A 23,068-nucleotide genomic window follows, 5' to 3' on the forward strand; every position below is an offset into this window, starting at 1 on the left:
TGAGATTCAAAATTGGGTATGGTTTTAAAGTCACCTAGTTGAAACTGAGAGAAGAAAATGTTTGCTTCTGAACTCGCCGAAATTCCTACACAAATCAGTTCTCTTTTCATTCTTTGCTTTAGTGTATAATGATGCCCATTTACCATTGTAACCAGCAAAGTTCTAAAGCAAGTGTAAAGTGTTTGTTCTCATATGCGATCTCGTTATCCAATCTTTTCCTTTCCGCATCGTGAAAGCGGCGGCTACAGTGAAGAGCCAATCCCCTCTAGGCTCCACAGGTTAGCCCATCGATTCGCCTCCCCTATGTGTGCCATTCTGGAGGCCAGTGGCAGGGGGAGGGGCAGCCACCACAGGTCAGCCCATCAAATCACCTCCCCTATGTGTGCCATTCTGAAGGCCAGTGGCAGGGGGAGGGGCAGCCTTGATGCCTCGGCTCCGGCTAGTATAGTTAGGGTTTTTCATCACTCCCAAGGTCAACACTCGGGTGGACAATGAAACTTCATCTTCAGTCTTTCGGGCTCCGATCCTTCTCGAGTTTGTTCGTCGGGATGGAGTCAGAGCACCCTCATAGATTCTTGTCGTCTCATTGGGGCAACGAGCTATGGATTGCTCGTCGTGTGTGGGGGACCGCAAGATCTTTTTTTGAACGTTGGCAGGAGAGCTGCCAAATTCATTGATCAGAAGAAGTGCTATAAAGAACCCTCCGAGGAGGAAAGCACGGTAAAAGTCTAGTGCAAAAAGAAAAGAAAGAAAAAGGTTGGCACCACCACAAACCTAAGCTCCGCCGACAAGCCATGCACAACATCGAAAACCATCGTTGTGCCTCCAAGGTGACGCCTCCAAGGAGGAAGTGAAGTCGAGGACAACACCGACACCCGATCTAGCCCATCCTCGGCCTCTGTTCGTAGAATTGAGCGAGGATCCGCACGGTAGCGCACATGAAGAACCGAGTTAGAACCGGAGCTGGCTGGTCTGCACCGCCGCGCGCCAAGACTGGACGAAAATCAAGCCGGATTGACAGCCTCGCACCGCCGCACGCAAGGACAGGACCAGCCGAACTGGATCTGGTCTGCTTGAGAGCCTGTCTGCACCACAGACGCTGTACGACGCCGCTACTCCAAGGAGATGGACGTGGACACGGTTGAAGGTAGGGCCCACCAGCTCCGCCGAAGCCACCCCACCGCCGGCACCAGCGTGACTCGGGTAGCTAGATCCGGCCACGGACAGACCATATCAAGATCGGCCGCTACAGACCCGCACCTCCGTATTGCGCGCAAACGCGCCAGATCCGCGCAAGGCCTGCCCCGACCTCCCGTAACGCGCCCCCGCGCCCGCACTTGGCTCGCATCTTGCGTCGCTGCACCCGCTCCGGCCCGCCGCGCCCACTGGCGTCAACTTGCCGCGCGCCCTGCAGTCCCCGCGCTCGCCGCGTGCCCCACAGTCCCCGCGCACACCGGTGCCTGCTCGCCGCGTCCCCATGCCTCTCCTGAAGATAAATACTGTAGATCGCATGCCATGATTTATCGAAGATTCAGAGTTGATGCTTTTGTGCAACTGAATTTGTACAGTTTTTTTGCTTTGTTCAAGATGGATTCCCACCATAGAGATCGTGTCTGTTCCGGACAGAGGTAGTAGAGCCTAGGACTTGCGCGCGTTCATCGCTTGGCAGCTGCACGCGATGGCGACGCCGCGGCCTCCCTCGCTTACCGTGAAGCTGTGATCGATGTCTGTTGTGTAAGTACATGTTTAGTACCACATCGCCAAACCGAAACGAGACCCCGCAGCATAAAAGGTGGCGATCGGGAGGCTGTTCCACCGTGCGGCAAGCACGGTGTAAAGCAACAGCCTATATAGAGCTAAAATTCTCTTGATCAAACCTCGACAAGGTAATTACTCACTCTATGATTCAAAACACCGTCCCAGTTGATGTATATTACGGAAACTAACCATTAGAAGCCCGTCGTCCTTGCAGGGGCGGCCTTTTTTTTGTCTGATTTTTTCTCCCACAACCTTTGTCAACCGTCCAGTTTATGCTGGTTATTTACGCCATGCTGAGGTTGCGCAGGAATTAACGCACTGCATGTTACATTATGCAGTAGGCAAATCCTTTTGCTTATCTATAAACACAATATTGTCCACTCCAAAGAGAGAAAAAAGCTGAATTGTTCATATCAAAGGCCCAGCTCGGCGCACACGCCCAGGTCCCCAAATAAGAACGTGTCAACCTCCGCGTAGCCGCTCATGCCCTCCTCATCATCGCACCCGAAATATGTCTGCACGTCGTCCGGGAAGCTGCACCGCGTTGACGAATTTCTAGGCCTTGGCTCGTGTTGGTGGGTCGTCGGTGGCGGTGAGGGGGGACACGAGGATGAAGACGGCGAGTTGGTGTTGCTCTGGGACTGGGAGGCCGCCACCCGCTCCATCATCTCCTTCAATCTGGGCGATTGCAGCAGCGGGCCAAGCGACGACACCGCATGAGACGTTGGACTCGCCTGGGACGGTTGCAACCGATCATTTACACAGAGAGTGGTGTTGAGACCACCCGCGTCGTTGGCGTGGCAGCAGTGGTGCCACTTGATGTAGCGACTGACGTCGAAGTTGGTCACACCGTTGAGGCCGCGGTGCTCAATGGCGGCGATGTCGTACGCCATGGCTGCCTCCTCCTGTGTCACTGCCACACACGAAAAAAATGCATTTCTCAGTAGTATTATATGGTAACAAAGAAAATTGTTTCACGCAAAAAAATCTCGATGAAATCGTCGGTAACTAACTGTCAGATGCAACGGTAGATCGGAGTTCCCGGCCAAATGACAAGTGCAAGGTTCCCAGCGGGGAGGCATGAAGAGGGATTGGTTGGAACGTTTTGGGCAGTGGATCAGACGTGTGCGTGCGTGACTGCGTGTGGCGTGGCAAGCGCATCCCTGTTGGAACCGTGCCAAATCTGTCGTGTCACTTGTTTTTGCTCGTCGCCTGCGAGGCTTAGCTGTGCTGATGGAGCTCGTGGTTGAGGAGCCCCGAGCTCCTCTGCTCCATGGCTCCACCCACAAGGAGGGACCGTGGGGTGGGAAGCTTTTTTCATTTCGAGAAAAGTCATGGCGGTTTATGGATGTCCAAGTGTAGTTAGATCAAGGTTTAAAATTATTAGTTGTAGTATATGATGCAAGTGCTCATGTGTCACATAAAAGACAACTTACGCCCCTGCCTCTACTGACCTCGCAGTTAGGATTTCACTGCCTCTTGCCGGCCGCCGCCGGTCCGCCTCGTCTCCTATGGTCCTTGAATCATGGAGGCGCGCTGGATCCCGACCATTGCCGGTGGAAGAGGGCTTCATTTTTAGGTGTTTTTTGAAGTTTTGTTAGAGCATCTAGAGCGGGATGCCTCAAACCCATCTCATACGTTCGGGCGGACCGTTCGATCACGTTTTTTTTACCCAGACAGCCCCCTCAAACGTTCGGGCTGACCGACACCCATATATCCAGCTGAAATATGGGGCGAATATGAGGGAGCCCGAGCCCGCCACGTCGGACCCGTCCCACGCTGGCCCACATGACCCACATAAATTCCTCCCATCCGCTCGCCGGACCAAACCCTAGCCACCTCACTCCCCTTCCCTACACTTTCCTCCGCCACCCAAACTCGTCTCCAGCTCCTTTCGGCCATCTCCGGCATGGCGGGCAGCGGATCCGAGTCCTTCACCTCCAGATCCGTCGACCCCGAGCTCATCCCACGCGACCCTGAGGAGGAGATGGCCATCCAGCTTGCGCTCCGCCGCACCCCAAGAGGAGGACCTTGCACCGCGGTGCTCGGACTCCTTCCGTCGAGATTCCATTGCGTCCGCCCAAATGGCACATGGATCCGACGCTAGGCCAGCTGTCACAGCCTCGCCAGAGGCCATGCGGTCTGTCTTTGTCCGAACGCGATGACGGACGCACAACCCCTCCGTTGGTGCGCTGAGCATGGGGACGCACAAGACGTCCCTGTCCGATTACGGGTTCCGCAAACCCTTGAGAGGTTCGAACTCTGAGGTGCGTGCGGAGATCTCAACCTATCCATCCTGCCTACTCGTGATCCTCCTAAGCCTAGCGCGACGAGCTCGAAGGGACAAAGAGACACAATAATTTATCCTGGTTCGGGCCACCTTGCGGTGTAACACCCTACTCCAGCATTTTGGTGGATTGCCTCGGAGGGCTGAGGATGAACTAGTACAATGGATGAACTGTCCTCAGGAGGTGAGGTGTTCTTGAGCTCAAGAGAGCTGGTGAGGTGGTCGGGTGAGAATGGATCTGATCCCCCTCTATGGTGGTGGCTAAGTCCCATTTATAGTGGCCTTGGTCCTCTTCCCAAATGTTGGCGGGAAGGGATCCCACAACGGCCGAATTTGAAAGGGGACAAGTAGTACAGCTTATCCTGACCAAAGTAGTCTTCGCCTGCGAAAAGCCCCTGGTCGTGACGCTGCGGTGGGCTCGGCGATGACCTCCGTCCTACCGTCCTGGCGGTCTTGATCTTGTTGCACCGGAATTAAAACCTTTGGTTGATTCCTCGGGACTCTGCGCCTGTGGCTTGCCTCCCTTGCACTGAAGAGGAAACCTGTGCTCTGCGCCCGTCTGGCGCCCGCATGGCGCCCACCTGGCCTTGGTCGTCATGGCTCACGCCAGCTCAGCCTCGTGAGATAAACCTTGCATAGAACTCTCCGCCCCTCGGGAGCCAGCCTGAAGAGGCCGATCCCCTCGGGGGTCTTGGCGTCGTCCGCCTCACGAGGCTTGGCCCCTCGTGAGGGTCTTGAGCTTATCCTCAAAAGATTTTGATTTGGCCTTACAACATCTACAACCGGACTTACCAAATCCGACCCCTCAAACGCCCCGGACCCAGGCACGTACGCGGACATTGACGGATCACGTCTCAATTTTTCCTTCTCACAACCGGACATCTCAATTAATATACCTCAAATCCATACAAACTCATGCAACTACGTAAATGATGGATTACACACATTGTCCGACTACTACATCAGGATATGTGATCGGGCTACCAAAAATTGGCATGTTTAACCTACATGGACAAGGTCATCCATGAGTGCCCTTGCCCTTCCCGGCGCCCTTGCCGTCCTTCTCGCAGAAGTAGCGGTCGAAGACATAGTACGGATTGAGCCAGATCTGCTCATCGTCGGAGCTGTCCGACCCGTCGTTGTCCTGCTTATCCTCCTTAGGGGGGGGGGGGGCAGTCTGGCCATGGCACGGACCGTCTGATTCTGCTCTCGGGCGAGGGCACGCGTGTTTCACCGCCGCCACTTCTTTACAATGCGGGCGCAGATGGCTTCCTCCTCTGCGCCCGTCGGCGCCGCCGCATCAGCCACCGCCATGTCGGCAATGAGGCGGGCGTCGGGGCGCCCTCATTCCTCTTCTTCTCATGGCGGGCACACCAGTCCCGATAGGGCACATACTCCGACAGACCGGTGATGGGGAAAGGGAGATTGGAAGGCTCCCAAGAGCAAGAGGACTGCAATGATCTAGCGCTGGAGGATCCGAGCGCCCGATGCGCAAACGCAATGGACTCGCGCCGGATACATCCCACCATGTGTCGGGCGTTGTCCTTCCGAGAGCAGCGGAGTGCAATGTGGACGGCCATTGCCTCCTCCAAACCGCACGGGGCGGCACCCCCAATCGACAGATCTGTACTCCTCGTCATCAGATCCGCTGTCAGCCATGCCGGAGATCGCCAGACGGGAGCTCGTGTGGCGGAGGGGAGTGGAGTGAAGTGGCTAGGGTTTAGCTCGGGTAGCGGATGGGGAGGAATATATGGGGGGTCGGGTAGGCGGGCGTGGGTTGGGCCCGACGCGGAAGACACGCCCGGGTGGCCGATATCCCCCTACATTTAGGCTGGACATTAGGGTTGCCGGTCAGGCCGGACGTCTGAGGCCCGTTTGAGGCGCCTGTTTGGGTCGCTTCTTTGTGACCGATCACTGATCGGGCCATTTGCCCGGGCATACGAGAGGGGCTTGGGATGCCCGTCTATAGATGCTCTTATCCGATTGAAAAACTTGCTACCTGAGTGGGCAGTGCTCCTACATACTCGTATTTCCTAAATGAATGGTGGTCTTTCTCTTTTTACCAAAATTAAACATGTTCACAAGTTGAGATTCAAAATTGGGTATGGTTTTAATGTCACCTAGTTTAAACACAGAGATGAAAATGTTTGCTTCTGAACTCGCCGAAATTCATACACAAATCAGTTCTCTTTTCATTGTTTGCTTTAGTGCATAATGACGCCCATTTACCATTGTAACCAGCAAAGTTCTAGAGCAGGTGTAAAGTGATTGTTCTCAGATGCGATCTCGTTATCCAATCTTTTCCTTTTCCCTATCGCGAAAGCGGCGGCTACCGTGAAGAACCAATCCCCTCTAGGCTCCACGGGTCAGCCCGTCGATTCACCTCCCCTATGTGTGCCATTCTGGAGGCCAATGGCGGGGGAAGGGGCGGCCTTGATGCCTTAGCACCGGCTAGTATAGTTAGGGTTTTTCAGCACTCGCAAGGTCAACACTCGGACGGACAATGAAACTTCATCTTCGGTCTTTCGAACTTCGATCCTTCTCGAGTTTGCCAGTCAGGATGGAGTCGGAGCACCCTCGTAGATTCTTACCGTCTCATTGGGGCAACGAGGTATGGATTGCTCGTCATGTGTGGGGGACCGCGAGACCTGGTGCCGGTTAGATCGATGCAAAGGTTCAACAGCGATGATAGCGGCTCGAGGGTGGTAGTCCTTAGGGGAAAGTGCACGAATATTTCCTGGTTGTGATCGACAAGGTCAGGCCAGCTCCCGGTAGGGGAGTGGCGCATCGACGGTTCATTCTAGCAACAGTAGTGGTTAATCACTTAGATGCAATTTTATTATGTTTGGAGTGTTTTGTACTTCTGTAAACTTTCTTTAGAAAAAGAATGATAACCCCCTAGTCACTTCTGATAAACTTTTATAATCCGGTCTTGTTTGCAAAATAAAATAAGAAAGGTGAAGTGTTTGTTCAAGAAAAATAGAATGATAACCCCCCAGTCACTTCTGATAAACTTTTATAAACCGGTCTTGTTTGCAAAATAAAATAAAAAAGGTAAAGTGTTTGTTCTAGAAAAATAGAATGAGTGCAGCATCATCAATTATGTACTTCCCTCGTGTCTCAGAAGAGAAATGCCACAACCAATCCAATAACGACACAAGCAGGTAGCTTTTGGTTGCTCATGCTGACTCAGGTAAAGAGAATATATCCCTCAACAACACGTCAGTTTACTCAACAATTCCTACGTATCATATTCCATTCATCCATCCATAAAAGTTGTGTCTTAACTCTTAAGACAGGATCGGTAACTTACCGTAGGTTCCTAGGTAGAGATACTTGTTGCCAAACACGCGCCCAATCCTAGCCTCCCATTTGCCGTTGTGGTGATGCCTGCAAAAAACATCTCTGAATTTCACCGACATGCATACGCCAAAGTTTGTCTTGCAAGAATCTGAAAATGTTCAGTAAGAAATCTTGCCATGCAAGATCAGCTCTACCTTGCGACGCCTCTGTACTTGGACACCCCTCTTGAGAAGCCAGTGCTTTTCCTGCGTAAAAAGGAGAGGAACAAACGAAAATTCGAATCTGAGCCCGAGCTCATCTGCACCTGCGCTCACGAAAAAAAATCAAAATAAATAGTACAAAAATTTAAAAAATTCTAAAAAAATTGGGGTAGTGGACAATTTGATGCGTGAGGTACGCTTCAATTTTTAAAACATTTGGACTTTTGTGCAGCTCTCAGCAAAAAAGACAAATCGAAGGTCTGTAAAAATGTGTACTGTTCATATACTGTTCTGGTCTGATTTGTCTTTTTTGCTGAGAGTTGCACAGAAGTCCAAATGTTTTAAAAATTGAAGCATGCCTCACGCATCAAATTGTCTACCATCCAATTTTTTTGGAATTTTTTGAATTTTTTTGAATTTTTTACGAATTTTTTTTTGACCGGGTGCAGATGCACCCAGGCACCAAAACGCCGTTCTCACAAACGAACAATATGTAATCATCTCAAATCCAAAAGGTCAGTACAAATATTCCGTGTCATCACATTTTACCACGCCGTCTGATTTGATAACATGACAAAAGAACCACTTGTCAAATTTTGGAGGTATGTGTGTACCTCCGGAGCGAGCCGATGTACTCCTCCCTGGACTGCTCCTCCATTTCTTTCAGCTCTTGGTCGTAGCTAGACAGCTGCAAGAGGTTCGTCACAATCCAATTTAGAAGTCAGGTACGTGTGCCTGCATTCTGCTAGTTCTAGGCACATGCCGCCGCATCAATGGATATCATGAGTGGGGTAGTGACTTGGATGCGGTACCGAGAAGTTGAGGACGGTGCCGCGGCCCCAATACTTGAGCGCCGCCAGGTCGTAGGCGCGCGCCGCCGCTTCCTCGCCGCCGTACGCCCCTGCAACGGCGGACGGCTTTCATATATCTCAACGACGCCAAGATCGACTACGATCCGATCGGCCGAGGCTTGGGGCAGACATATATATAGACCGAGAGAGGGTGCTCTGCTCACCGAGATAAACCTGCCTCCCTTTCTTCTTCCTTTGCGGCTCGGTCCAGGTGTTCTTGTCCCACAGGTGCGCCTCGAACCGCCCCGTCCACCGGTGCCTGCGCAAGCAAGCGCGTACGTCAGTTTCTCTCTCCACGCGAGGGAGATGATAGTACTGTACAAGAACCGGAAACAACACTGCATACCGTGTGACGCCGCGGTACGCGGAGGTGCGTTGCGAGGGGCGCCGCCGCGTCACGCTCCTCCGCGCCCGCTCCGACTTCGGCCGGACGGCGTCAGAGGCGACGTTACCGGCGCCGGCGCTGCTCTGTCGTTGCTTGGCCATTACGGGGGTGAGAGTGGTCTCGAGGTGGTGGAGGCGCGAGAGCTAGTAGAGTAGCTAGTACGAGTAGTGATTAGTGAAACGAAACCAAGTTGGGCAGGGACAGATCGCGGGCGGCAAGCGGGATTTGTTGGATGCGGCATGCGGGAGGCAGGTTAATGCGAGAGTGCCAAATGGGATGGGAAGAGGGCCGGCTCGGCTCTGCCGCGGTTTCGCTGTCTGGATTTAGTTAGTTACTAGTAAATTTGCACGTGTGCACGTATTATTATAAAAGTTTTAGAATCTTTTCAAGTAATCAAAGTTTTAGATAGCCGGCTATACCACCAATATAGCCCCGCTATAGCGGTTTGAGTAGGATGCCATTCATGCACATATATCCACTAAAGTTATGAAATAGTTGATTATAACCTTGGTGTCGGTACTTTTAAAGACCATCGCTATTTGGCGTAGCCCGCTTTTTAAAACTATAATAATTATGTGAAAAATCATAGGCCACCCTAGAACAAAAACATCAGCAAAATAAACCAAAAAGTAATAAAATACAATGAACATATTTGTTATCACTTTGTATCAATCACGACTTCACGAGTAGACTGACTATGTTTCAGAGATATAAGAAAAAACTATCCTGGTTCTCTTGATCAATGCCTGGCAAAGCTAGGCCATGCAGGCTATGTTAGTCTTTTTTATCGCTTCGTGAGCTGAGTCGACGGGGAAGCGAACAGTTGTTTAGGATGCAAAAGGATTTTGTCTAATCCGAGGTGAAAAACAAAATTTATTGAAAGATGCTCAAAAGCAATTAGATTTAGGCACCGGTTTCCTCTCATATTTTTTAGTGTCGGATTGAAAACTTCGCCATGAGCTTTCAGGACTTACTTTTTTTGGAAGAGAAAAAAGGAAAACTATGGAATGGAGGAAGTACAAATGAACAATAGTTAATATAAGTATTTGGTGCAAAATGTTATATCTCAGAATACAGAAACTTCAGGTGTCTACAAATTAATGTGTTTTTTTAAACAAAACATAACATTAGCTATTGATCATAATTTGATAGGAAGCCAACAACCTGCTTTCTTCACAATCTTCCAAAGAATGGCATCTTTTTCCTCAGAAAAAGGAAGGAAAGACTGGACTTGTAATTTTCCCTGCTCTAAAATAACTGATAGTAATATTCGACGATAGAGATGAGCTCGAGTGACCAAGATCACACATTTTGACATAAATGATAGTATCTACACCAGAATTTTAACAAAACAGCAGGTAGCAACTCAAAAAGATTGGGATGTTTCTTCATGCACTTTCTCTTGAACTCACACATGTCTTCTCTTTTTTATACCATCAATGCTCCGAGGAACTTAAGCCTTCAGATTGAGCCCTCGGTCAGACGTATGTGCACGACCTAAATGAGAGAACAACAGGCCTAGAGAAGCATGAGGAGCCAATGCACCACCTAGATCGATGGTACCAAAGTGTTTGAGAAGCCTCGTGATCAGCACACCGGCAACGTACGATATTCCGGACAAGCTCACGGCAATGGTCAGGTAGTAAATTAGAGTCTTGAAGTATGTCATGGCTCTTTTGTGGACATGCACGTCCCGAGCGCAAGCAGCGCGATGCACGCGAGCGAAGCACCGGTGACGTTCATCATCTTGTTCTCCCAGTCATTGCTCCCGCGGAACGACAACCCGCGGAGCACCGGTGGAAGTGGCCCAAACACCATGTGTGACAATAGTGCTAGGACCAATAGTGGCCGACCTTCTCATTTTTTTCCTCGTTCATGTCTCCTATGTCTCTCAGATCAGCAATCTGGTATCCACAAGAAAGAAAATGATATGTTAGTTTTTAGGGTTTAGGGTTTAGGGTTTTTTGTAATGTTCAGTAAAATATTTTGAAAATTCAGACAGGAGAAAAGTTCGTTACGTTGTGAAAAATGAGGGTCAGTCCACCAATAAGGTTGGCTATGCCCAAGATGAAAGTAACTGACATGTTTTAGCGCCGCTTGATGCTGTTGTTGAAACAACGGAGAGGCTGGTGACTGACTCCACTAACCCTCAGTATATCCCAATCATCCCTCTATTGTTGCCTAGGAGCAGACGGATTCACATCCACAGAGACTGACAACACTACATCTGTTGCTTAAGGGATCTGAGAATTGGGTATGTCGCCCCTTCGAATGATACTTGGTATAGGAAAAAAAACACTCGGTGTTCAGATATACAAGATAGATTTAGACGACACGGAAAAGACTTTGGCCTGGTATGATATGTGTCACAATTGGGCTGAAAAAATGAGCCATTCTCCGCAACTCCATGAGCATCTGAGCAAATGAAGTTTGTACTGTCAGACTGCATCTCTGAATAACAGTAAGTAGTTCATGCATGCATGCCGATCACTTAATCAGACCTACATTTGTTTGCCTACTTTGACAGTTATGTACAACTAAATGCCTAAAGCTACAACGACACAGTCAACTAACACAACTCACAAGTGTTTTTCTACACTTAATTAGCATATGGTTCTGAATACAAAATGCAGGTAACGGTGGAAATAGGATCTAAAATTCAGGAAAGTAGTCAAAAGATTTATGTAGCAAATTGTACAAGTAGCAGGAGGAAACAAATTAAATGTAAATAAAGAATAGCTTACCTTCAGTACAGGATTTTTCCTAAGAAGGCAGGCGATGTGAACACAGTATGTATACTCGGTAGCCGCCTTTGATGAATTCACAACCTAACAACAACAGCAAAAGAACACATTGGATTCACAAATCATCTATTCTAGCAAGCCATGAATCCAACATTTGAATGATCTATTGAGGACAATGACAACAACAACAAAAGCACACATTAGAACGCACACCACAAACTGATACATAGGGCTAATTAGTTTACCCAATCCAATACACTTAAGTAAGTGTCAAAAAATATACTTCTCAGATAGTAGTGTCATACAACAAACTTCAGAATTTAGTACATCTCTGGAATCGGGACAAAGTCTCATTACCTCAAATGGGCTTCAGTCTCATTATTCATGGATGAATACTTCTATAGCATTGACGATTAGTATAATATTGAGTACCTGTCAGATAGTAGTGTCGCAGAACAAATGGTTGTTGTCTCTTTCCAATCAAACGTATGAGTAAATTGCTTGAGAGATACAGTTAGTTGCTTGCTCAACAACAAAAGGGAAACCATATGGCATAGAGTCCGTTGCTTTTCTGAAACAAAAGGAAACCAAAAAGAAATTCATCTCACAGCTTACTGCTTGAATAATCTTGAGAACATGAGGAGCCTTTAGTGTGAAGATCCTTCACAAGGGCCTACCGAAACATACAAAGATCAACAGCTCCATCTACTGGAGAAAAGGTTCGATGCAAAGGTCATATTAGTTCATGGAGTAACAACAACAATAAAGTTATACAGTCCACTTGACCCGAGTAACCACAATAATAACTAATTTTGACGAAGATCAATTTCAGGTCTAAAATTTCAAGCCTAATGAAAAACAAAATGCAATAGACATAACTGAATAATGGGTACATGATAGTAGGTTAAATAAGCCCATACAACTTGTGGTCTGTGGTAATAAGAATTAGAATTCAAGCTCGTACAAGTAAATAAATAGATTATCAAATAGCTATATTAGGTTACAGAGCAACAATAGTGCTACCATGAGGTTGCAGTGAGGAATAGTGGAAAAGGAATAAAAAAATGTGTAAGCATGAGAGCAAACTTCCTCCAATAATTTTTGTGCCAGTCACATAGCAGGTGCATTCCTGTTCTGATTAAATCAGATAATCAATGATGGAATAATCCCATTAAAGGGTATAGTTGCATTATTTTTCATGTTTTTCTTCACCGCAAAGATCATATATCTGAGTGTAGCCTTTGCAGCTAACTTTCATCAGCTCCCAGACCGTCGTGGTAGGTTGTTGATGAAAATAACAGTAACACAATCGCCGCAAGAAAAATGTGTGATGTAGTACAATGGTGACACCAACGCCTCCTGGCTGTGCCCAGCTGCGGCAACTGCCACCGGATGGCGCCCCCATCCAGGAGTACACAAGTTGCCCCACGCCAACCGAGATCTTTCAAATCTTCTCTATCATTGTCATCGCAAAAGGACTTTCATCAGTGGCTCGCTGACAATCTCCCCCAAACCCTACAAGAGATTCAAGTAAGTTTAAACTTCCATTTTGCACATGTGCAATTGAGTCACTCACCTTGCTAGATTAGGTCAGATCTATTACCCCTACCTAAGCCCTCCGAATTATGGTATTTTCCTGTCCAGATAATGGATCAACAAGCTTGTCCCTTCATATTGTCAAACACGGGCTGACTGGACCATCTACTTTGGTCGTTCAAATTATAAAACACAATCATGATGTTGAAATCTCATATCATTCCATCACGTGAGCTTTTCCCAGTTTTTTTTAAAAGAGCTTTTCTCAGTTTTGGACAAACTGAATGACGGTGATGATTTGTACATTGTAGCTTTTCCTTTCATATGCTTCACTGGCTAGATGGGAGAGCGCGCAGTGCCCCTATGTTCAACCCAAAAAACCTTGATTCAAGGTTTGTAGGTCATAGTAGTTGTCATCACTCGCAAGCTTGCTTGTGCACTATAAAAAGCTGCATGACGAAGCACATCAAGAGCAGCAAAGGTGCTGTCAAGTTGTTATGCATATCATATGGCACATGTAGGACAACAAAATGACAGTCATCAAGGAAAATATATAATTACCAAAATCAACCCCAAATCAGCACTCACATCTCCATCTATGTATCAGACTACTTGGAACTGAACTGAATATAAAGCAAGATTTAAGTGTTGACCATTAGTCCTTAATGTCCCGTGTGTTCTCCATCCTGCTCCTCACTTTACTGTCCTACTCTAGTTCGTAGTCTAAATTTAGTTACTGGTTGCACTCACCTTTAAGTGAACACTAAAGTTTTAACAGGATAATATATCATTACCTTAGTCAATAGAGTCCTAGAACTGGGTCACAAGATCCTGACAAAACTGACCGGAGTTTTAATAGTTCTCTGAAACTTTTCATGTCTGATTCGCTACTACTCACATTTCTTTCTTGGATTAAATAAGCCCCATGAAAGCAGACCATTTCTTGGGGTATACGACTGAAAATAAGGTTGTAAAATTCATCAAAATCATCTAGAACAAAACAGCATCACATACTTTTTGCGCAAGTACTGTAAAAACAAGTATTACCTGTCCTAGCCTTTCTTTCTCGACAGTCTCTGGCTTGTACTGAAAAAACAGTATGACATACTTTTTTACTCCTAGAACTACCTTCATGATGATCGGAAGAAAGTGTCGCAGACACTATGCATATTTATTTTGTTGGGTTGTGCAGATCCAATTGAGAAGTCCCTAAAGCTGGAAGGACTTGAGAGAATTCAGTACACTATTATTAGGAGCCAACAATTCCGTTTCAGAACACAATTGCTATAGATATATGATGCTGAAAATTCCGTTCTTAAAATATCCTTCATATTTAAACTCGACATATCTAGAAAATGAGAGCTTTGGCCTTCTTCTGATAACATGAAAGTAGCAGCTAGTAGCCATGCTGCAACTCCATATTTTAGATGCTTTCAGTGAATACACAAGACATGCAAGGACCGCTCACAGTTTCGGCGGCAATGTGAGCAAAACAAGTCAGCAAGCACGTAATGATTTCCAGGCTGAGAAGAGTGTAGATAGACGTGCATAACAAGTATTCCTATATACGACCCTTCACCACTTATCTGCTTCTAAAACAAACCATATACTAAAAGCTAGAATATAGATCACCAAAATGTTGCGATAATTCTGATTTTTGCAGTTGAGAGAACAGTATTAGTAGATAGTAAGTAGTATTGTTCTGGGAATTTAGTGAAACGAAAGCATGATTAGCATATCAAAATACCGTATTAATCAACCCATTGTATCTGGAAGAATAGGACGGCGACAATGTCTCACGGGGTCATCCATGATCGCAGTGGATGTAAATCGCTTGGTGGTCGGTGATGAACTGGGCGAGATGGATGCACCCGATGGACGTTTTGAGCACAGTACTTGACACAATAGCCTTGATCTTTGCGACCCCTCTCCAAAGCTGCCTTTCTATCCTGAAATCTCCTGAAAAAAATCAAAATCCGAGACAGATGGTAGCCGGTGAGGGGAACTGACCACGTGCTACTGAAGTAAGCCTCTGCTTTTTATGTTCCGAGAGGTCAAATCTCAGGCTGCTTCTAGTGATACTTATCAGCCTAAAACTACTTGGTCACATATGGACATGAAGTCCAACTGATTGAGACATCGCTAAATAGTTCAAACTTTTTCACTAACGGTTTGTGACTAATAAGTCAGTCACATGTTAGTACTACATGGTGCAAAAAAAAAAGAATTATAGCAATTGGAGTTCACTTGTTCCGTTTTTTATCTAAGTAATGAGAAACAAACAGGATCTGCTTTCTTGCTAAAAATTCTTTAAGCAAGGGATCAACATAACTTTCGTCAAATTCTATGAAATCATATGATGCTAGATAACAATAACAGCATCAAACTCTACAAAATAAATGCCTTGGCATTTAAAAAAATCCATGATGAGCTCATTGATGAGAAACAGACAAACACTATGCCAATAAATAATTACCACTACCTAAGCATCATTGAGCTACATACTATGATGCTCTTGTTTATTCAGTAGAAGAGCAAGAAAAGTCTTCCTTTCAGCGTGATAATTGGAAATATTTCAGATGCAGAAGAGTAGGAAAAGAATGTATCAATGGATGAACAGTTTCAATATGAAAATACTTACTTGCATTCTAAAGATTATTCAGTTTATGGAACTTTAAAAAGTAATAACATGGCAAAAGCTTTTATATTGTCTTCAGAGGATAAAACAACCATGCATGTTTGAACAAAGTTCATAATCAAGTTGTAAACCAGATACCTTTCTAGTTGCAATACCTCCTTCAGCATCCTCTTTCTTGTTGTAGGAAAAAATAAGCTTGAATAATGATCCAAGAGCAAAGGCGTTGGGACTATCAATGCCACCCATCAGCAGCACTGTCGACTTACATTTCTTCCTTATTGGACCATCACATACTATGTTCTTCTTAACTATCACCTACTCAAGGCAGTTGCAGAGCTTTGCATATAATTTCATATTATTTCAACATAAATAGCACAACTTATCAAATAATCCAGTATACAAAGATATGCACGAATTTCAGCACAACACAAAGATCTAAACTTCATGCTTTTATAAGGGTAGTAGTAGATGAACACTATATCACTACAATAACTGACAATAGTATCTGAATTGTGGAGCACGACCACAATGTTCAGAAAAGACGCATGACATTTATCTGAACATGGATAACCTGTTCATCAATCAAGAAGGCATGTCTCTACAAAGAATAATATTCAGTTTCACCAGTTAAAACTACTTCTTGCGTTTAACTGCATTTCGCTCTAATTGGCCTAACCTCATAACTGAGGACAGATCAGTCTACTGCTATTGCAGCAAGCAAAATGAAATTTATTCAAAGACACAAGATGACATAAAGAGCAAGCATGACATGGTGGATAAAATGCGACAGATCGGTAGCTGGTACTCCCTCTGTAAACTAAAATAAGAGCATTTAGATCACTAACATAAAACTGGCTCAATGTGACACGAATTGCAACAGATGTCAACACCTATGAAGCTACACATGGGCAACTCCCAGTTCATTGAAGTATACCACAACTGTATACATACTGCTAAGGACATACAGAGATCAGAACCAAGAATAGGAAGTGATGGTAACCTGACTGTAGCTGCGACGGCGGCGGTTCCAAGACGGCCTAGGCGAGGCGGCGGAGAACCGGCAGGCGTCGTGGGGAGTGTGGCCGCGAAGGGGCCAGCGGTGGGGCGTCGTGGTCGCTGTTTGGGGATGGCCTGAGTTGGGAGAGGCGTGCGTTTGTGGAGTGCGACTGGGGGTGGGCAGCGGTCTCTCGCGCCACCGTGCAAGCAGCGCTGGATCGGCGGCAGCAGCCGGCGTCACCGCGCGCACCGCAAGGAAGCAGAACCCGGCACCCACCTCGACCCTCCTCGCCGCCTCCGCCTCCACCTAGACCCGCGCTCGCCGCAAGGAAGCAGAACCCGGCCTCCACCTCGACCCTCCCCACCGCAAGGAAGCAGGACCCGGCAGCCATCTCGTTACTCCACCGCCTCCGCCTCGCCGCCTTTTGGGACGCCGCGCTCATCCTCCACCTCCTCACGCGCGGCGGAGGAGGCCAAGCTGAGCGGTGGCGGCGGAGGAGGGCGAGGATTTAGGGCGGCGGGCGGCGGTGGAGGCCGAGTGGATCGGCGGGCGGCGGATGGGGCGGGCGACGGGTGAGGATCGGTGTCCGCTGGGAAGTGGAGCGGGCGAGGTTGTGGTGCGGGCGTGGCGTGCGGAGCGGTTTTTGTTTTTCGAAGCCGCGGGTAGAATTAGCGATCGATAGTGCGGGCGTGGCTTAATTCGGTGGCTTGTAGTGTTAAACACGGAAGGATTAGGAGCCATTAGATTTTGTAGATGGATGGATGTGATTGTTTGGATCTGCCTCTCTCTTTTTTTATAGTGGTAGTAGATATGGCCACCGGCTTGGTCTCGTCCCTAGAGCATCTCAACACCCGTGTTTCGCACCGCGCGTAAAAAACTTGTTTGCCGTGCGCGCTTTGACTGGTTTAGCGCGGCCGCCAGCGCTGGCTCCAACAGCCGCGCTAAAATGCAGCATGCGCGCCGTTCAACAGCGCGCAAAAAATGCAGCGCGCGCGACTCGCCGCATATATGACATTTTGAACACAAAATGAGTTTGAAACATTTAAAATGCAATGAACATGTAAAATTTCACACAAACAAGTTGATGAATAAAAGTTCATGCCCACAAGTTCATCCAACCAAGTTCAAAATGCAAACTAAAGTTCAAGACACAAATGAAAGACACATCAATCCTCTTCCTCGTCTTCGTCCTCATCTTCCTCATCTTCGTCGTGGTCATCCGCGGCGGCAAGAAGAGGCTGCGCGCGAGGCCGATGCTCGGCGGAGCTCCAGCGGTGGCGAGGCCAACGCTCCCCGCGCTAGGGTTTACGGTGGCGGCGGCGGGGGGGAGGGGTCGCGGCTGTACATTGGGGTGAGCGGGGTGCCGGCGCGTGTGTTCATGGGTGCAGTTCGCCGGCGCCGGCGCGCGCTGGGCGTAGGAGGCAAAGAAGAGAGAGTGCGGCGCGAGCGCTCGAGTGTGCCGCGGGCGAAAGCGGGCGCCCCAAATACACCGCGCGAGATAGCGAATCCGACCGCGCGCCCAACTCCTTATAGCGCGCGCGCGGTTATTGCGCGCCCGCTGGAGCCACCCGCCGGGTTGCGCGCGCGCTAAAATGGCCTAATTTGCGGCGCGGCGCTTGTTTAGCGCGGTTGTTGGAGATGCTCTTAATCACTGCGAGATCGTGGACGCGTGGTTGCAGCAGCCACACAGAGCCGAGTGATGCTACACGGACGACAGAAAATGCACGATCCTTGGACGATGTTTCACATGAGCCGTTGATTTCCTTTTTGTTTTTAATCTGCACGGTCCATGTTAGTGTTGTGCAAGGATCGTGCAGGTAGGTATCATCTGCACATCACTTTCGCGCAGAGCCCCCAAATTTCTTTTGCATGTGTCCTGAAAATGTGTTAGAATCATCTTTAGTGGTGTGTTATCGAGCACTCCATTCGTTTCAAATATATATATATATGTCTTAGTACTCCATCCTTTTTAAAATATAGTACTCCACTCCAAAATAAGTGTAGCTGATTTAGTACAAATTAGGACGTGGGAGTACGTATTAAAATTTTAAGATTCAAACTTTATAAACTTTGATCAAGTATATCAATGAATACCATAAGATTCATCATGAAATATATTTTCATACTGTATATATTTGGTACTGTAGATACAAATAATTTTACCTACGTATAAACTTGATCAAAGTTTTGAAGGTTGACTTCCGCAAAAAGGGCTTCCTAAAACTCACTCGACTGAGTCTCAGTCGAATGCTCAACCGTTGAATTTCCGCATCGAGATTCATGCTGGACCGAGGACCGTCCAATGTACCTTGCAGCATTTCGTCACACCGTTTGCATAGCATGTCGTCTCACCGGTCACAACATCTGCCCTCATCGTTCGTGGCACAACATCTCACCAGTCGCAACATCCGCCATTGACGGTCACACCGGTTGCAATATTAGTTGTCGTTACAAAACTATCGCAACATTTTTTGTCGCCGATTGTAGCATCTAGTCGTGCCATTCATAGCAAAACAACTACGCTGACGTCACTTGACTGAGACTTCCTTAAACCTCAATGATCATTAATTATGGAGAAAACCATAAATTGGGCCTGACACTGTGTCTTATAGTAAAGTAAAACCTCACAATGGTGGACTATATGGATCTCCTACTTGTCATAGTTCCTTTTTTCTCACCCAACCCATTCACTCCTTTGTGCGAGTCAGGAGGAAAGATCCCCAAATCCCATTCCGAATCGTGTCCCTTCATCTCACAGCATTGCATCTCCTACCTTTGTCGCCAGATTCACCGTCTGCCTCTGGTTGAGAAGAACCAGGGAAAAAAGGATCATTGTGCTTTGTCACCTTCACGCCGGGCATCGTGGCTGTCGTTGGTTTCCACCGCTCTGTATTGTTCCGCACAACCATCACCGCGACGTGTGTTGCTACCCTCAAATTTTTGCCACATCCCTATTAGGCACCGTAATAGCCCTCAATCCCCCGCCGCCTTCGTGGGGAGGGGCTCGACCTCCTGACCCACCGCTAAAATCGTTCTCCGTCGCCTTTGTCTTGGGCGTTGGTTACCTTTCAGGTTATGCTCGTCATCCTAGGGTGGCCTCCACACTGGTTGTGGTCGTTCGCTATTGCCCAAAGGGGGGTGCGTCATCGAGCTTGCGAGAAGACAAAATTCCTTTCACCAAACCTGCTTGTTGCAAAGGATTGAAAGATGTTTTTTATTATTCACTATGGCTGAGACATATGGTTATCAATATGGTGATATCAAGGATTTTAGGCATCCATTTGACTCCATCAACTTGTAAAATAGGATATCAAACCACGAAAATATCGGTCTACACCCGGGCTCATATGCTCCTATCAAGCCACCATTTAGAGCATCTCTAGCAGACCCTGCAAAAGCGGTCAAACCCGCAAAAATCCGCGTTTGCAGTTTTGTGGTGTCAAAAAACGTCTCGAATAGAACCCGCAAAAGCGGTCAAACCTGTAAAAATTTTGCAGGCCCCTGGGAATCCATCCCCACGACCCTTAATTTTGCAGATTTGGAGGCAAAATATAAGGAAAACTGCAAACCGGTCAACGCTACGCGACAAAGAAATTCCGCCGTGCGCACACGTGCTCCAGTGACATTCCGCCACGGAACTTGCCGGAAACTCGCCGTTTACCGCTGCCACCACGGAACTCGTCGGAATCTCGCCGGAAACTCGCCATTTACCGCTGCCACCACGGAACTCGCCGGAATCTCGCCGGAAACTCGCCGTTTACCGCTACCCGGCCACGAACGAGCTAGCTAGCAAGCTCCTGATCCATCCGGCCATGAACGAGCAAGCTAGCTAGGTAGGTAGCAAGGTCCTCGATCCATCCGGCCACGAACGTTGAGGGAGTAGCTAGCAAGCTCCTCGATCCAGCCGGCCATGGAATAGCTAGCTAGCTCCTGGATCCATCCGGCAACGGAGGAGCTGCCTCCTGGATCGATTCGGCGACTACCATGGACGACGGGAGCTGACTATGAACACAGGCGAGAGGAAGAAGAAGACACGGGAAAGAATATACGCGAATATTTTTTTTACGGGTCCGTTATACGGGGTCTGCATCTGCGGCCGTCCGTGCCGGCCTACAAAGCCGTTTTTTTATGAACTGCAAACGTGTTTTACGGGTCGGCGGGATGCGGGGTCTGCTAAAGATGCTCTTAGTTACCGAACCACCGGAAAGGAAGATCAAGAGCACAAAATAAAGTCTTGAACACCACCAAATCATGTCATGTCAAATGTCAGGCGGTAATTAATAAGACCTAGAGCCATATATCCGCAAGACAAATATCATGGGCTCTCCAGCTTTGATCATGATGCCACAGAATAAATGTGTTTGCTTGATTGTGAACCCTATTTTGTGCCCCATACATAGAATAGTCAACCTAAGGCTCACACTGTGGGCACCTAGGGCAAGGACAATAACCCGTTTTTAGTCGGTTTTAGTGTTTTTCTCCCCTTCACTTCTCGGTGTTTTTCTTCTTTATTTTTATTTTTACTCGATCCACCTTTTCTAACTTTTTATTTTTAGCTAGTTTTTTTTGTTTTTTTATTCCTTTTTAAGACTTGTACATTCTTAAAAAATGCATAAAACAATTCAGTACATATACATGAATAATTTTTAAATACATAATGCACATTATTTTTAAATCCATAGTTTTTTAAACATGTAAAAGTAAATACATAAATATAATTTTTTATACATGAAAGTTTTTCAAATTTGCATTGTATATTTACGTATGAAACATTTATATGTATTTATGTGAATTTTTTATTTTGATCTACAATTATTTTTTATTTTTAGCTGGTTTTTATTTCTTGTTACTTATTTATTTTCATTATATATTCATTTCTAATATATATGAATATTTTTTAGATACATGACGCACAATTTTATAAAAATCTATAATTTGTGAAATGTGTAAAAAGAAATACATAAATATAAAAAAATAATGCATGAATGGGTTTCAAATTTGTATTGAATATTTAGTATGAAACATTTATATGTACTTATGTGAACTTTTTTATTTTCTGCAAACATAACTTTTTATGTTCAGAACTGATTAACCGTATTTTAGATAACTGTAAACTGAAAATATTTTTTCTTAAAATGTTTTTTTAGAACAGCATGCTTTATTAAACCAAGTAGTGGTGGTGGTAGAACTGCCTGGGCTCTAGTCCAAGCTCACATCACAAGCCCTTAGGGCGAACAGTGACCCCTTACGGCCCAACGCTGACTCCAGCCCACCAGCAGCTAGCATAAAAAACAAGGCCTTCTGTGGCCGCGCGGGCACCGTTGTACATTGTCTCACCACCGGCCGGGCTCGCTGTCGACGCGCGCCTGCAGCGGCACGCGACGCCGCTCTCTCTGCCTGGAGCGCTCGCTACTGCCTCCACAGTCTACGTGCGATGTCTCGCCACCGGCCGGGTTCGTGTGTTGTGCTGATGTTTAATTAGTACCACACCGCTAACGTAGCGTAGCACCTCCCCACATATAAGGTGAGGCTCGGGAGCCAATTACACCCCGTGCGGCACGTACGGGTTAAAGCAAATAAACCTAGCAAAATAACCAAAATATGGTGAGTACTACACTATGATTCTAACCCCGTGGCACCCGGTGTTGAATTACCCAAACTAATGAGTAGACAGTGTCTTCCTTTGCAGGTGGGTGGCCTTTTTTTTGGGTACTGTTATTATTTCCATGTTGCGGCCAAAAGTCGCAAGCTCTTTTTTGGGCTTTTGTATATTATTTTCATCTTGCGCTTTGTGATTGATCATTGTTACCACTTAAGGCATGCCAAAAGTCGCAAGCTCTTTTTTGGGCTTTTGTCTATTATTTTCATTTTGCGCTTTGTGATTGATCATTGTTACCACTTAAGGCATGTTGCGCTTTTGTATATTATTTAAAACTTCCATGTAAGATCAAGCACTTTGCTTGGAAGAGCCTGAATGGATCGCTTCCTTGTTATGGCATTCTAGCAAACAGACACATCCCCCTAGTCCCGCAATGCCCGTTTTGTTCAGTGGGGGTGGAGGATATACAACACTGTTTATTTTCATGTTCAAGGGTGCAGGAGGTGTGGGAAGAGTTGGGTTTATATGATAGAATTATGGAAGCAGTTAAACAGGACCGCTCGGGATCAGTTACAATGGAAATTCTTAGTGAGATGACGGGAGCCGCTGATGATCTACCTATACCTGAACTTATTTTGGTGGCTGCTTGGTACATGTGGTGGCAGAGGAGACAACATGTGAAAGGGGAGTCGATCCAAGATGCAAATAAAGCAGCCAAGTCTATCAGGGTTCTCGCTACAAACTTTGTCCGTGCATACTCGAGCAAACAA

General features: G+C 46.9%; 1 protein-coding gene and 1 long non-coding RNA gene across 2 annotated transcripts; both read right to left on the minus strand.

Annotated features, from left to right (window-relative positions):
• Positions 1-1,902: 1,902 nt before the first annotated feature.
• On the minus strand, positions 1,903-9,042 carry LOC119324390 (AP2-like ethylene-responsive transcription factor At1g79700). Its single transcript, XM_037598178.1, has 7 exons — positions 8,746-9,042; positions 8,564-8,658; positions 8,361-8,449; positions 8,163-8,236; positions 7,543-7,593; positions 7,359-7,435; positions 1,903-2,671 (listed from the first exon to the last, which is right to left on the minus strand). The coding sequence occupies exons 1-7, from the start codon at positions 8,883-8,885 to the stop codon at positions 2,172-2,174; spliced, it is 1,026 nt and encodes a 341-aa protein (XP_037454075.1). The 5' UTR covers positions 8,886-9,042; the 3' UTR covers positions 1,903-2,171.
• Positions 9,043-13,869: 4,827 nt separating this feature from the next.
• On the minus strand, positions 13,870-17,321 carry LOC119326099. The gene is made up of 3 exons (XR_005157812.1): positions 16,703-17,321; positions 15,841-16,017; positions 13,870-15,023 (listed from the first exon to the last, which is right to left on the minus strand). It is a non-coding gene; the product is annotated as an uncharacterized LOC119326099 (long non-coding RNA).
• Positions 17,322-23,068: the final 5,747 nt, after the last annotated feature.

Source organism: Triticum dicoccoides, chromosome 6B, assembly GCF_002162155.2.
Source record: "Triticum dicoccoides isolate Atlit2015 ecotype Zavitan chromosome 6B, WEW_v2.0, whole genome shotgun sequence".
NCBI classification, from domain to species: Eukaryota; Viridiplantae; Streptophyta; class Magnoliopsida; order Poales; family Poaceae; genus Triticum; species Triticum dicoccoides.

Excerpts from the sequence above, each read along its gene's own strand:
- LOC119324390 (XM_037598178.1), bottom strand. The coding sequence starts at position 8,885 with ATGGCCAAGCAACGACAGAGCAGCGCCGGCGCCGGTAACGTCGCCTCT. Across the intron at positions 8,450-8,563 it reads AGGGAGGCAGGTTTATCTCG|GGGCGTACGGCGGCGAGGAA; the intron begins GTGAGCAGAGCA and ends CCGCCGTTGCAG. Across the intron at positions 2,672-7,358 it reads TCTCTACCTAGGAACCTACG|TGACACAGGAGGAGGCAGCC; the intron begins GTAAGTTACCGA and ends CGTGTGTGGCAG.